The 15655-nt window shown below is 43.8% G+C and overlaps 1 protein-coding gene across 1 annotated transcript in view; it reads right to left on the bottom strand.

Moving 5' to 3' along the window:
- Positions 1 to 14816, bottom strand: part of TOX (thymocyte selection associated high mobility group box) — a 270368-nt gene extending 255552 nt beyond the window's left edge. The window contains exon 1 of the mRNA XM_006204683.3: positions 14478 to 14816. Within this exon, the coding sequence (XP_006204745.1) occupies positions 14478 to 14579 (102 nt within the window). The 5' untranslated portion in view covers positions 14580 to 14816. The remainder of the gene's footprint in view (positions 1 to 14477) is intronic.
- Between the last annotated feature and the right edge of the window lie 839 nt (positions 14817 to 15655).

The following is a 15655-nucleotide window of genomic DNA, read 5'->3' as shown; positions in this document are numbered from 1 at the left end:
GGATGTGTTGTTTTTCTTAGTGGCCTCGAGTCATTTTGAAAACAGGCAGAAGTCTAAATAGTTCAAAAGTTCGAAGTAACTTTCCCCCTCCTCCTCTGTGCAATTTTTAAGGCTAACTAAAATGCCATTTCCTCCAGGAAGCCACCCAGATTTCCTGAACTTCAACCCATCAGTACGCCTCCTTCTCTACCTCCAGCGCTTTGACGACGGGCTCCATATCACATCACTTCTACTGGAGCTGTTATGGTTATTTGTGGTCCTCTCTTGGTTAGCCACATGGAGGCAGAGTTCAGGGCTTACTCAGCTCTGTGCCTCTCCCTGCACCCCCGAACACTCAGCACAAGGCTGTGTACACAATTGGTGTTCAGTAAATGCTCTTCAATTTCTAAAAATGAATGACGTGTGCCTTATTAACAAAGCCCAAACCTTCTTTAGAAGTGCATTCCAAAATTTTTAAAAAGTCCGTTTCTTTGGCTGGAATATTCTCATTTCATCCGTGTGCAAATATTTGTATGGGGACTGCACTAGAGTTCCCTGAAAATAAGAAGTTATAATGGAAACAGTGACACAGCCTTAAGTGAGGCAACTGAAATAGGAACTACTTTAATACTCTGACTGAAATGTTCTCTGCTTGATAAAGTTCATTACCAGAATATCATCTTTAAAAGTGAAATGCGTTCAGCTGAGCACTTCTTTTTTTTTTCATTTTGTAAATAGATTCTTCCTTGCCTGAGCTCTCAGTATAAAGTACAAAATAGTCTTCCATAACATTAGAAAAATGTCACCCCATACATAAAGCTAAATTTTTAAAATAAAATAGATTTTTCTTCCTTAGCATTTTAAAGGTACAGCAGTGCCTTCACAAGCCATCAGCCAATACTGCATACTGCATGAAGGGCTGCACCAGCAGTCTGCAATCTGATACCGTCTAAAATGTGTTGGATAACATATTAGAGCCCAGAACAAAGTTAAGTCCCCATGGGATATCCTGAGGCTATAAAGTCACCATCTTTTCAGCATTACCCTACTTATTACCTTGGCTATATTTAAAATGACCCTGGCGCTAATCTTTTTCTCACCTATTCAAAATGACATAGAAAAGTAGCTGGGTGCTAAATTTACAACCCAAGTGCCAAATTTTCACATCACATCAAATGGAAAATTATATATAGCATATTCATTACTGAGTTTTTTTGTTTCCGCACTAAGTTCTTGATCAGTCTGGGGTGACTGTGGCCAAAGTTACCTTACCAAGTAAGTTTTACTCCATTCTAAAGATCTGACGTGTATTGGATTCAGGCATCTTGATGAGATCAATGGTTTATCGCCACCATTGCATCTTGGCAAGGAGGTGATAGCAATAATGAATCTTTGACCTTTAGGTTATCAGCTGAGTTATTTTTCTAAGAAACAAGCATTCATATGTTCACTGATACCATTTTACCGTAAGCACGGTACACTTGCTGTTCATCAAAATTCAGATACAATTTTATGGTCCTTCCACCTCTCAAAAATACATCCTTTCTTCCCCATCTTCCATCCCCTGCCCCCATTTTCTGTTTCTAAAGATTGCAAGTTACAGAGAGGCAACTGACCTCAGTAAATTTTTCTGCTGGCTTACATTTTTTTTCCTTTCTTTTTAAAGTACTCTTTAGGGAAAAAGAAAAAGATAAACACACTTCATATAACAAGAGCCATAAGAAAAATATGTTCTGGCAGACTTTTCCCAACTTGTAAGAGAAAAGAATTGACATCATCCAAGTGTAAGTGCAAAGAGTAAAAGACAGAAATCTCCAAATGGATTTGGGTTCCACTTTCAAACTCCGAGGCTAAGGGAACACAAGTGTTTCACTTCAGAAATGAATAACGAATGACTTCAGGACACATACACCTTTCTCTTTTTGGAAAGATTGCACATAAAAAGAGCATTTTTTTGGCACGGCTGACCTGCAGAGATGTGGAGCTAAGCAGAGTCATGAATTCACTCGCTCTGATATGCACACATGATACGCAATTAAAATCTCCATTCACATCCCTGCCGACTTGTCAATCATGAGGAAAGCCTTTTTGACAACATTCAGCGAAGCGTACCAACTAACCGCTCAACAGGAACTTAAACAGTAACAGCTTTTGTTACTAGCAAGAGCGATTTTTTTTTTTAACAGAGATTGGGTTCAGTTTCTAAGAAATCATTATGCTCTGAATTTTAGGGCCTTTCATTAAAAATGAAAATGTGTCAAAAAGAATTTTGTACAGCAAGCTCTGTGATGTAAAATCTAGAAAATATGAGATACCTACACAATTCTAGCCTTTTCGACTGGGGGAATCTTTTTAACTTTTCCCGTTTAGAACAATGAACAATGATCTTATAAAGCAGTTTACTGGGAAGAAACGTGACGTTTCTAATTCATTTCGAAGCTTTTCACTAGAATCTTAAAAACTTTTCAAATAGATCAGGGCTCTAATCTCACTTGAAAAGAGACTGACCAGTTTATAAACCAGTAGGAGAGTGATTTTTTTTTAATCATAAGAAGAATATTTAGCATGTCAGAAATACAGCAGGCATCAAACCTTTCAAATTATGGAGCTCTACAGAAAATGTTATGCACATAAATTCTCTCCAGATGAACCCAGAAGGTACTCTGCTCATAACTTTGTTTCTGCTGAACATCTAATCAAAGACTGTGCCTTTCATAATAGCACATTAGTGTGCTTTAAAGTCATAAATCCCTAAAAACAGGGCCCAGGAAAATTGAATATAGGATGCTTGTTAATCTGCCACTGTGTCTGTTTTGAGCAACTAACCTGGGATTATAAATTTGAAACAAGTTAATACTATCAGATATTGAAGTATCTGTCTCCTTACTTATCCTGCTCTGTAACCGAGAGAGCAGATGCATCCTGACCATTAGCAGTCATGACAAATTGTCTTGCTAATGAACGTTACACACTGAAAGTGCCCAAACTGATTAAACTACAATTTCCCACTCCCAGAGAGGGAGCGAGCGGGGACTCCAGCAGTGGGCAGCTCTGATACTCTGCCAACAGGCCTTCAGGGCACAGTGTGATATTTAGAAAAACACTCTAAATTCCATATGAACAGATTCTAGAAGCCTCTGTGTGTACAACAGGTTTTTAAAGAACATTAGATAAAACAGCTTAGGCTGGAGCTGATGAGCCCTGAAAAATGGATGTGTTTTAACTATTTGTATCCTTGCAAGTATGTGTTCAAGAATATTCGCTGGTGTGGGTTTTTCTCTCTCTCCTTCCTTCCCTTTCCCCGCCCCCAAAACATAGCGTGTGCTTTGCATTTCACATAAAATCTTTCTTTTGTCAGTTCCTTTGTTGGTGCAAAATTGGCAGCAGTTCAAATTCAAAGTACTCCTATTCATTTACTGACCAATGTCATTCTAGTTCACATCAGCCAGCGAGCTAAGCTCTAAAAACATAAAAGACTGGCTTCGCCACTGACGAATAATGTGTACATTTTTACAGAGCTTAGACCTTAATGCTTTCCCTGAAACTAACAATACAGTATATCTTATCATTCCTTTTTCACAAGCAGGCAGCTGCTGAAACGCTTGCCACTTCAAAATATCAATTGCTTGCCAGAGTTTTCCTCAACACACCCTGTCAAACTCATGTATATTGTGCAATGAAAATGGTGCAGGACTGAAAGCTAGAAATTGTGTCAAATTCTGCTGTAAGGGTCTGATGTGCAAAGAACAATATATGACAACCGTGGAGACTACAAACAATGGCATTGGAGCCAGAGACTTCACAGATCACAACGGCGCCTGTACATATTTTATTGTAGGCATTATATATTTAAAGCATGACAAATGTACCATCGTAACATTATGTGCTGCACGAATCGAAGCTCCGCCCACTCGTTTGCCTTTTGCATTTCTCTTGGTGATGGAAACACAGTTGAGTTTCATTTCTTTGGCTTCTCTTAAGACATTTAAGGTTCTCAGATCAGAAAGGAAGAAGACACGCTCCCTCACACCACACACACACGCACACACACACACAAGGTTATCAAAATGAGTAACAGAAGACAATAATACAAGATGAGAAAATGAGGTCTTGTTCACTTAACATTTCGGCTGCTCTCTGAGGACACAAAGCGAGGATTATCTTAAACACTAACCAAGGGTATCAAGAGAACTACACTCTCACTGCCTATAAATTGTCATCTGCCTAATTTTAATGCAGATAAGTGCTGGCTTATTGATTTGCGCGATTTTCCAGCAAAATGGAAATCCCACTCGATATGTTCTTCGTGGGCAGAAAATAGGGTTTAAGATGCTTTTTACTAGTACTGCTTCCCGATGCCAAAGGAACAATTAAGCAAATAATATTTCGCTACTTTATCAGGCCTATAAACTAATACGATTCCTATCTGTTTAGACTTGAAGTATCTCTTCCCATTCCCCGATTCCCTCTGTTTACTTTCAAGGAGCCTGGTTATTGAAAAGTGATTTTTCTTCCAAATGGCTGTTTAAATAAAATCTGAAGACATTCTCACTTTGGAATATTTCGACTTAATTATTAAGGGGTTCGCGGCTGTAACAACCTTACACTAATTCAGTCAATGACTGTGGAAATGAAAACATGTTTATGGGAGAAGGTCAGGATGAATATATATTCATCTCCTCCACGACCGAGCTCAGGTTACAAAGACCTTTATCACACAAGTAGCTTGGAGTGGCACTAACTGACTCGAGGCTAAGGAAAATGCTTTTAAGGTGTTAATAAATATTTTGGAGAGAGAATAGGTAGTTTAGGTGCTTAGGGGCGCTGACCTTTGCTGTGTTGATTAGTGGGACAATGATGCATTATTAACACACAGCAGCTGTACCTGAAATGCTGCCACGAATATAATAGCCTTTTATAGCCAACAGGGGAGGGAGGGAGGAGGCCTTTATTAACCACTAGACATGATTAGCACATTATGTGAACTTTAGTAGGCAAATTATCTCTCATTGAAATATAATGTTGGTTATAACTAATTGTAAACATGATTTTCAAAACTTCCCAGTGAACAACTCAATGTTTTACTACTGTTCAGCTCCTTATTGGCTGGAGACTGACAAAAAGATGTTCTGTGGTGGGTTGTACTCCTAGGAGCTGAATCTCCAAAGGCAGATGGCGTCACTGAGGGCTGACTTGAAAACGATCTGGCGTTCCAAGTTCAGGGCAATTCGTGTACATGAAAACTTTTCTCTCTCTAATTAAGTAAAACTGTTCATGAACTAGAAAAGCTGTCTTGGGATTTTTTTTTCTTCCTCTTTCCTTCTTGAATAGTTTGTAAAAGATTAGTTTTGCAGTGAATTTTTCAGAGTTACCTGGAAAAATAACAGCATAATTTATTTCCAAAAGCTTAATTTGGGGGAAAGAAAGGATTACCCCATTAGCCTTAGTAACTGAACGTGGCGTGGAGAGTCCATTATGAACAGTCTTTTATACCTTGGCAGAAAGTCATTAACATAAAATAAATCATTAGCTTTGATATTAAGCTTCTACTATCTGCAGGTTTCTGTGATTAATGTTCGTGACTGCATCTGCCAAATGATAAAATATATTTTGTTGAAAGGTTATCCTGCCCCTTTATTATTAACATTTCTCTTTATACAATTGTTCCTGGCATTTTAGGAGGGGCATATTGGTGGAGAAAGAGCTGGTTTTTACAATGGTGTGGAGACACCAATGCATATAACACTTTACCCATCATTTTTCAAATTAACCATTTAATCGAGTTAAAGGACTTAAGGAAGTCAGATGGCACACAGATAGGCTTTCAGTGTAATTGGACTACCTTTAGACCCAGTTGGTCCATTCTTTAATTAATCTTGCACATTATATTTTGCATCTCTGACCCACATATCAGAGGAAGATACTGAGGGGCAAGCCTGCTTCCCTGAAGTCAGGAACAGCTAAAGGGCCCTTCCCCTCTGGAGTGGGCATTCTCAACTTAGTGTATCTTCTTACTCTGCATAACCAGCAACAGCTCCCATCCCAGCATCTCTCATTGGTGCGCTGACTCACAATGCGGACAGGGAAAGAGAGAACCCCTGGGGGGCTTATCAGTATCTGAGATGGGGAGATTACAGGCTGTACCTACACACACCTCATTTTCCCCAAGTCACCTCTGACCCCCTAGAAAGGTTATTCCTTTCACTCCTTTCCTGAAAGAATCACTAGTGTGCACCTTTGGAAGACACACGCCTTCCACTAAGGTAGCGCAAACAGAAGAAGTGGGCCAAGGACACAGTATTTTTCCAAGGTCTACCATTGTTTGAATTTTGAACACTTCTCACTACACAATTTCAAAATACTTCACCCCTGTTGAGCCCTTGATTCTCATCAGGATTCCTTGAGACAAACATAAGTTATTTCCTCTAATGGATACATGCAAGATTGGGACACAGGTGGATTAAAGGTTTTAGTGGCAGAACTTTAGACATAGAACAGAGTCAGGGTTTCTATGAGAATGGGAGACAGAATGGGAGGGAGTTCTGTCCTTGCAGGGTTGTATTCATTTTGCCTAGGGAGTAAGCCGACGCAGCTTTAAGGGCCCTTGGTTTGTATCTCAAACCTTCAACAAAAAGGAGTCTTTCCTTCAGAAAGGCCTATGGTTTCTTCAGAAAGGTCCCTTTCTTCAGTCTTGCTAGGATCTGCTACGCCTAACGAAAGCCCTAGCATTGTGAAAAGCATCGTCTCCTGTGATACGTGGCTACGCTTCTTCAAAAGGAGTGGTGACGAGGCATTCCCACTAGCCAGGATGAATTCCTTCTTGTAGTTGTACACATCGGTAGATTCTGCCATTTATGATAAATTCGCGTGTATTTATGGCCAGAAATATATCCAAGACCATGAGAAACACAGAAAAACACGCTCTCACCCAAACACACAGATGCACACACCAATTTCTCTGACTGGGTAACTTCCAGCCAGGAGCTCAGACACTTCAATGGAAAGGTACTCTATGCAGCAGCTGACAGTGTTACAACTGTGGATCAGATACCTGTAATTTATAAGTCTACATAGTAAATTAAAAAAAAAAAAACTTTCGATTTTCTTGGCCACTAGCAAAGTTTCTTCTCCACCAACTGCGGCCCTAGTTTATTTATTTAGGAGTCCTTTCAAGAAAGTTGCACAAAAGCACATAACTCAAGAATGAAAAACAGTAAATACTTGGTTAAAGCAGAATCATTAAAAACTCCAAAGTGAAAAACGGCCAAACAAGAAAGCATCAACAGGGATGCTGGTTTCATGACCCGTGTTAACATGCATATAAATCAATGACGATTGTTTCATAAGTGAAATGGAAATCTGAAGATAGATTTTAGAAGTTAACTTCACAATTTTCAATCAAGGCAAACTAAAGAGATCTGGGGAAATATTGGTGCCCCCTCTCATGATGGGGAGGGTGTTCTTCCTGGCAAAATCCCCCTCTGATCTTTCCCCCTGCACCATCAACATCTGAGCAAAGAGCCCTCTGATGTTGCCATTTTCAAAATGAGTGCTATAGGGAGGAACGTATTATAACCAGGAAAATCTCATTCAGGTTAATGTGAATTCCACGTCTCAAAGTATTATGGAAGAAATGCTATAATTAACAGTCTGTTGGCACGTCCATTATAAACCACATTTCTAAGCAGTTTATAACTCAACTGTTTTTAATGAGAAATTGCTCTTCGGGATGAAACTTGGCATGCATGGTTTAAAGCAAAAAATGCTCAAATTCACTAGGGCAGATGTAAAGCTGTAGCATGTTGGCAGCTCTCTTTTCTAGTGCGACAGTCCATTCGACACAATTCACTATTCACTGCTGGTCCTGTCAACCAGTGGAGACCACAGGCTATCTGCCTCTGCAACATGCACCTTCAAAGAACAAGATCAACTGAAAAAACAACTGTGTTCGGGGGACTGGTTCCAGGACTCCTCTTGAATACCCAAACCTGAGGCTTCTCATGTCCCCTGTATGAAGTGGTGTAGCATCTGGATATAACCTATGCATATCCTTTCCTATACTTCAAATAACTCTGGACTACTCTAATAGCTATACAATGTAAATGCTATGCTAATACTTGTAAATACTATGTAAATGATATGGAAATAGTTGCTGGTGCGCGGCAAATTCAAGCTTTGCTTTCTAAAACTTTCTGGAATTCTTTTCCCCAAGCATCTTCCATCTGAGCTTGGCTGACTGCAGATGCAGGACTCGCAGATACAGATGGCTAACTGCGTATCAATAACATCACGGTGGAAGTAAATCAGAGAAAAGAAAATTTCCTTAAGATTGGTAAAAATAAACATTTCCATGGAAAAACTGTTTAAATTCAACTTAAACAAGCTAGGCAGCATTCAAACATTTAGCTCCTTTGTGTAGAAGCTTCTCACAGGCAGGACTGTCGTTAGGGTTCCTGAGGTCACGGTAGTGATCAACTGCGATTTACTGAAGTCTTATTTTCTCCTAAAGGTATATACTTTTTTAGATTCATACACAAGTTTTATCTTAAACAACGGATAACATTTTAAAAATGTGATTGTTAATAGCATTTAATCATGTCATGATAATTACATGTATTTTCATTGAGATGTAAGTTAAATATTCTGCCTTCTGAGCTCCCAGAAACCTTGAGGTTCACATTGGATAAGTTAAGACGTAGGACGATAAATTACCTGGAAGTGACTGATGACGTGGGCCCTGCATTTCCAGCTATTTCTCTTAGTTATCTACGGATGTTCCGGTGAGAACACACAAACATGCGACCCACACACGCACTGGAAGCGTAACTCACCTAACTTATTTTGGGCAACTAAGGGATCAGGAGACCAGTCCCGCTTTCATACCACTTAAGAGTATAAATAAAGATTTCTTTCTGATAAGGAACATTCAAAGATTCCAAACTCTAAACACACTGTGCACAAAATGTGCAGGGAAAGGGGGACCTATCCCACCATGATTTTCCTCTCAGCATCACATCTATGTTTTTTAAGTCTGTTATTCTACGATCCAATGTCATTAATTGATGAGTAAAAGGAGGGCGGCCTAGTTCAGGATTTTAAGAAGTGGATACGGGCCCGAGGACTAGCAGATTCCAATTTCCTTACCCAGAACAAACGGCAAGTACTAGAGCAAGAATGGATACGTTAACGTGGTGATGACAATACTGATGGCAAGTAGAAAAGGGAGCATGGTGGCCAAGGTGACCACGCTGTAAGCAAGAGTGAGAGAGGGAGGAGTTCCGGTTAGAAAGTACAGACTTCCCAGATTCAGACCAAGATGGGGAAGGGGAAAGGCGGGGGAGGGGGAAAGGCGGGGGAAGGGGAGCTGCGCCCGGGGTGGGGGTGTGTGGGGAGGGGGTGAAGAGGAGGGAAGGAAGAGGCGCAGGCAGGCAGATAGACCGCATCAATCGGGACCACAGGATCGCCAGTAGTGGAGAAATATCCCCAGGGTCTTTTCAACTTTCTGGTGAGTTAGCAAAATGTTGCAAAGCACTAGAATAAATCATGCTTCCTAGCTAAATCAGATCCCCCATCCCCGCCTCAATTCTCTAAGCTACGACTTTCTTGAATGTGAGCCCATCACACAAAAAAGTATCAGTACAAGAAATAGTCCCACACACCAAAACCAAAAATTGAGACCCAGTTAGGGCACCAAGAAAACCACCGTGAAGCTCGAAGCTTTCCCTACTTCTTTCAGGTTCAAGGGCCTTCCTTCTTTTCTGTTAGCCCCTTGCAATCATGTCATTAAAAAAAAAAAAAAAAAAGGACTACAATAAGCAGCCAAGTAAATGATATTTAAATATCAGTTTAGTGTTTCTAACTAAGCAAAATATCAAAATGCTCCTTAATATCATCACTTAGCAACTTCCAACATGTTCAATAAACTGAGAGTACCCTAAACCATGTAAGCTATGTTAAAAATAACATTATAAGCTCCCAAGCTTATAACTATAATTTTTGCATAGACATTTAAAAATCAAGAGTTTACGACACTGAAATATCCCACAAAGTCAAGAGGGCTAGCTACATTTGAGCTTTTCATATGATATCTGATTTAGTGGCCAAAACTATATGATTTTGCTCCTATGCTCTTACCTATAAATTTATTTAGAACATATTTAAAGACCTCAAAACTTATGAAACATGCCAGCTAATAAAACTCCCAGGAGATTTTTAATTACATCAATGACGTCCAAAGTATAAACTAGGAATTTCCCAAAGTCCTAGAAGTTATGGGGGTGGGCAGAGAATAATCAAGCATGATGCCCTAAATTGCTTATAACCCTCCCCTTTCTTCTCCTCCCCCTCCGCTCCCCACTCCTCCTTATATTTATTACAGTAGAAATAATGACTCCATCGTAATGTGTTTGCAAATCCTGTATTTTAGAGATGATGATTTTTGCCACATTAAAGTACAACACATAACACTCTAAATAGGAAAATAAGCTCGAAGGAGATTCTACAGAGATGATAAGGAATCTTGTTTTTCTCAAAAGTTATCAATGTCTACTGTTAGCCCTGACATTTTAACGCAGAGTTCATCACAAATGGGTCCTTCCTCCTGTGTTCATATGAAAAGATTATACACTGTCCTTCCTCATTTCAATGACAAAAGCCCAATATTCCAAATGCCCATTATTCTTCACTCTGCATATAAGCCAGTATTAAGCACGGGTTTGTGTTTTGAACTTCCTTGTGTCTAAATCAACCAGAGAAAGATTCAGGACCTGATTCCACAAAAGCAACCGCTGAGAACAGTGAAGACCATTATTTCCTCTCCCACTGCTGGCAGAGGTCAGCATCCCTGTCATTAGCCATGTCATAACATAATTGTATTACTACTCCTGATGTGGGCAGATACTGAGCAATAACTGAACACATCACATCATTGTAAAAATGAAAAAGTGCCACTTCTTTGTCCCAATTTAGCATAAAATCAGTGAAAACAATCTTCAGAAATGACACTGCACTAAGAAACTGAAAGGAACTGTTATTACTCTGTGGGTATATATTTAAACTGATGCTCTGACATCTTCAACTAGAACAAAAAAGAGGACTATATTTTACTGCTGAACTCCAATTGTGAGCTCCTATAATCCAATTTCTTTTGGTAACATTCAGTTCAATTAAGGGATACAATGTTACTTAAAATAGTCTTTATTAGATGAAACTCGACTATGGTACCCATCTCTCAATGTCTGAAATAGAGCCATGCTTTAAGATGCCAGAGGTAAACACTGTTACTTCCAGCCTACATGTTTCTGTCCAGCCTATGAGCTCCAGTGGTACTTCAAAGGCTGACCTACATACAGCAACATGCCATCCATTCTGGCTGTTTGCATAAGAGATGCCTCGTACAGTTGCCACAACCAACATCACTGCATTGTTTTCTCCCGCAATGGGCTATGTGAAAATGGAGGCCAGTCTGCATAGTGATGTGTTCATAACGTAATGTGCTCTTACGATAGGGCAATACTAGATTAAACTCTCCTCCCAAAAATTCCTCCCACGGAGTTTATTAACTGAAAAAATGTAAGTAGTGTTTTGGCAATCAATAGAGCAGCAGTGCTGGAAAGTGTCAGCAAAGTAAAACAACCTCATGTTAGTTTAGAAATGCTTCAGGAAGAGAATACTCATTTTCTGGATTAGGGTCTCTTGTGACACTGAAAAAAATGTCACTGGAGAAATCTCTACTTACAACTGCCTGACGCTAAAGCATAGAAAGATACTGGTTCCGCTGGGATTCAGCACGAGACTTTAACTAGTAAAGTGCTGACAGATTTAAAATAAAGATAATTAGTAATTTACGATCTTATCATCCTATTAAAAACAAATAACCTGACAAAGTGACTGTTTCTTGTAATAAACTACATATTCATTACACCTCTGAAACAGACAAGGTTTACCCTGCAGTCTTGTCTCTTTTTGGGGAGTCAGATCCAACTTGTTCTTTACTAAATGTAGATACAGATTTCTTATTTTACCTCTTTCAAACTTTTGCCCACCTTCATAGCCCTGCAGATCTACCTGAGTCACTGCAAAACTGAATGCTGCTTGACTGCATTCTTAACAACGAAAATTGTGGAGCTGGACAGAAATTTTGTACCAACGTTCACTAGTGCCTGTGCCTTCTGGGGCCTAGCAAAGCAACTCAGTACATTTAATATAATCGGGGATCAGTGACAAATATATCTGATACACTCCTACCCAGAGAAGGGCAGGGACAGACGTCCTGTGAGAAACATCTCTATGAAGTCTCTTCCTACTATTAGAAGTGTATCTTCTGACTTTGCATCTTTAAAAATCCATTATTCCCTGGATAAGTAAAATAGAAGACTTGCATCTAGTCTATAGAAAGGGTGGCTAATTTGCATTTAAAAAGAACAGTTCGCTCCTCATATGCGGGGTGACTTAAAAGGAACTTCAATGAGCTAGTAAAGAAATTCTGAAGACTTTCTCAATTAATTTATTCAATTCACAAGCACAACCCACTACAATTGTTTAAAGCACTTAATTGGAAAATGATTTAATATATTGAAGTAATTCTTGATTTTCCAAAGCATTTAACTTTTAAATTAAATCTGACCCTACCAACATGAGAACGGCGAGTGAAATGTGTATCCAAGTCATTACGTTCCTTTTGGAGCCTAAAATCACTGATAAATTTAATAAGATTTGTCCAGTTTCATTGCCAAAATGTTTCTGACCTTTTGGTTCCAATTACCACGGCAGAATATGTCTTTACTAGCCAAGATAAGACTGCTATTTTATTATTATTTTTATTAGTATTAGGGTTATAAGCAAAAATAAAGAGTCACAAACACAAAATACTTGCTCATTAAGGCCAAAAAGGCTTGAGAATAAAAAGAACTGTTACCAACAGATAATGAAACTTCATCACACAAACTTCTCTTGCCAAAGTTACCAGTGCCTTCCAACTTGCCCCTAGGTCAAGGGCTCCTGTGTGATCAAAAGCCTTTCTGCTCTGCCGAAGACTAGATTTCCCTGGTTTCAAACTTGCCTGAACATCATCAACACACAGTACATCCCTTTTACTGGGTCTAACATTGTACAAACAGCATCAGGGAGCTTCTCCCCAGGGTGGATACAACTCACAGCTCTGTGTGTGTGTGTGTGTGTGTGTGTGTCCCCGGATTGACCAAGACTCACAGTTGGGAGTCGGCTGCGTGAAAGGGGGCCCGGGGGCTGAGGATGCACCGCGCTAAAGACCTCTGTATCACGTAAAAAAACTGTTCGGTGATGATTCGCCACCAGGCAAGTGTTACGAGTCCCAACGACTTATCCAGTGGAATTCACCCAGGGGCCGACGTGAAATTGCTTCCAGGGGTTGGGAGTATCACGCAGGTTGACCACCGAGCGGGAGCTGGGCGTCTAAACCGCTCGCCCCACGTCTCAGAGAACTCAATTCTCCCCGCCACGTTCAGCTGGCGGGACGGCTTAGGCACGTCCAAAAAGCCCGAGGCGAGGACAGCCGTAGCCCTGCGGCTGCTCTCGGAGTCCGGTCCCCGCGCGTCCTCCCTCCGGGGACAGAGAGTTCGAGAAACCCCGAGAGCAACCCCCTCCCTAAGAACCCCCTGACTGTCCCATCCTTGAGACGAGCCGATCTCCGCGGTTGTCCCGGTCACCCTCGCTGTCTGCCTCTCCCGGGGTCCCCGGGCTGTGAGTACAGCACGGCCTGGGACCTGCTCCAGCCCGCGCCGAGCGCGGCAGCTTTGGACGTGACCGCGACGCGCTCGCCCGGCTCCTAACAAACTTGCCATTTCTGCACGCGCCCCTAGGCGGGAGCTGTCCCCCCGACCCCGCTGCCCCGCGGCACCTGGGCCGGCGACTGGCGCTGGGACGCGGGGCTCCGCCGCCGGAACCGGCTGGGAAAAACAAAAGAGTTGCGGGGCGATGTTCCCGGCGCGGGGAGGGGCGGGGGGGGCGGAGGCATCTCCCGGGTCCCCGCACCCCGACTCCCGGCGGCTCCCCTGGCAACTAGTCCCGAGCCGGGAAGCGGAGCCCCTGCTGTCCGGGAGAGGAGGGAGGGAGCGAGGAAGAAGGAGAAACTAGAAAATAAACGGAATTCTTTCACTCTCTGCCTCCGTTCCCGGACCCCAGACACACCCCCAAAGTATTCCGTGGTTTTCTCTTTTAATTTTTTTTAAACGCCCCCCGGCCAGCCTAGGCAGGGATCCTGAGTGGCAAACAGCGGGAAGGAAAGAATCGAGCAAATCGTGTCACTTTACGCACAATCGCGGTGTCGGGCAAAGCCCGGGAGCTGCTTGCTCCACGATACTGACTCCCCGAGCGCACGCGGGGCTGCCGCGGGCTGCGAGCCGAGCGCCTCCGGGACCGGCCTCCGGCAACCGCCCGGCCGCCCCGCGGGCCCGCCGCCGCCGCCCCCCTCCCGGGACCAAGCAGCCAGAACACGGCGGAAACAAAAGCAGAGCGTTCACCTTGTTGCAATAGTAGGGGTCCAGGCAGGGAGAAGGTCCCAGACAGGGAGCGTCGGGCGCAGCGGCGGGCTGGGCTGGAGGTGGATAAAATCTTACGTCCATTTCACTCTCACATCAAGCAACTCCTTTTCTTTGCCTCTTTTTTTTTTTTTCAAAAAAGTGTTCAGCCAAACAAGCTTAGACAGAACGGAGAGAGGTGTCTGGACTCAGGAGTAAAAGAAACACCTTCCTTCCCTCACATCCGTTTGTGGTTTGTTTAAGAAGAAGAGGAGAAAAAAAAAAGAAAAAAAAAAGAGGGGGGAAAAGCGCTCAACTCTCCCCCAAGCCGCGGCGCGCACCCGTCGGCGCCGAGCGCGCAGCCTGCTCCGCCACCGCCTCCCGGCCCCGCCGCCGCCGCCGGGCAGGTAACTTCATGCGCTCATTGTCCCCCCGCCCGCCCCCCCATCCCCGCCTCCCGCGCCCCTCGCCGCCCGGCACACGCGCTCGCGCTCGGGCTCTAGGTCCTGGGCGTTTTATTGGAGTCCCTGAGTTGCTCTGCTTTTAGTTTATTTTCTCCACCTTGGAGGCCTGGGATGGGGGGTACTCAAAAGGGGGACCGGGCGGGGGGGAGCGCCCCAGGCCGGGCGGGGTGGGCTGCGCGGCAGGACGCGGGCTGCTCGCGGCCCAATGGCTGCCGCTCGGGGCCGGGGGCCGGGGGAGGGTGGAGCGGAGAAGGAGGAGGAGAGCGCGCCGGGTCCAGGCCGAGGCGGCGCGACCCCGGGGAGCCTCGACTGTGCGGGATCTGCGCTCCTCCCGGCCAGCGCGCCGCACACAAAGGGGCTGGCGAGCCTCAGCCTGCGGCGGCCGCGGGGCACGGCGGGGAGCGCGCAGCCAGGGGGCGCTGTGGCGCAGCCCGCCCCGCAGCCCCGCCCCCGGGCCCGCCCCGGCCCCGGCCCCGGCCCGCTCCCGCCGCCCCTCCTCCGCGGGCCCCACCTCTCTCTCCGCGTCCGGCACCTCCCGCGGCGCGGCCGGCCCCACCCGGCTGTCCGCTCCCCCATCCCTCTTCCCACTCCCTGGTGGACGTGGCTGTTCCAGGCGGCTCCGCGCTGGAACCGCAGGGAGCGCCACAGGGAGCGCCAACCCTCTGCGCGCTGTGAGGGGGCTCCTGTCCCAAGGATGCAAACCGACCGCAGGGTGTG

Source organism: Vicugna pacos, chromosome 29, assembly GCF_048564905.1.
Source record: "Vicugna pacos chromosome 29, VicPac4, whole genome shotgun sequence".
Lineage (NCBI taxonomy): Eukaryota > Metazoa > Chordata > Mammalia > Artiodactyla > Camelidae > Vicugna > Vicugna pacos.
The sequence above is the reverse complement of the archived record's forward strand: the minus strand, read 5'-3'. Positions and strand labels throughout refer to the sequence as shown.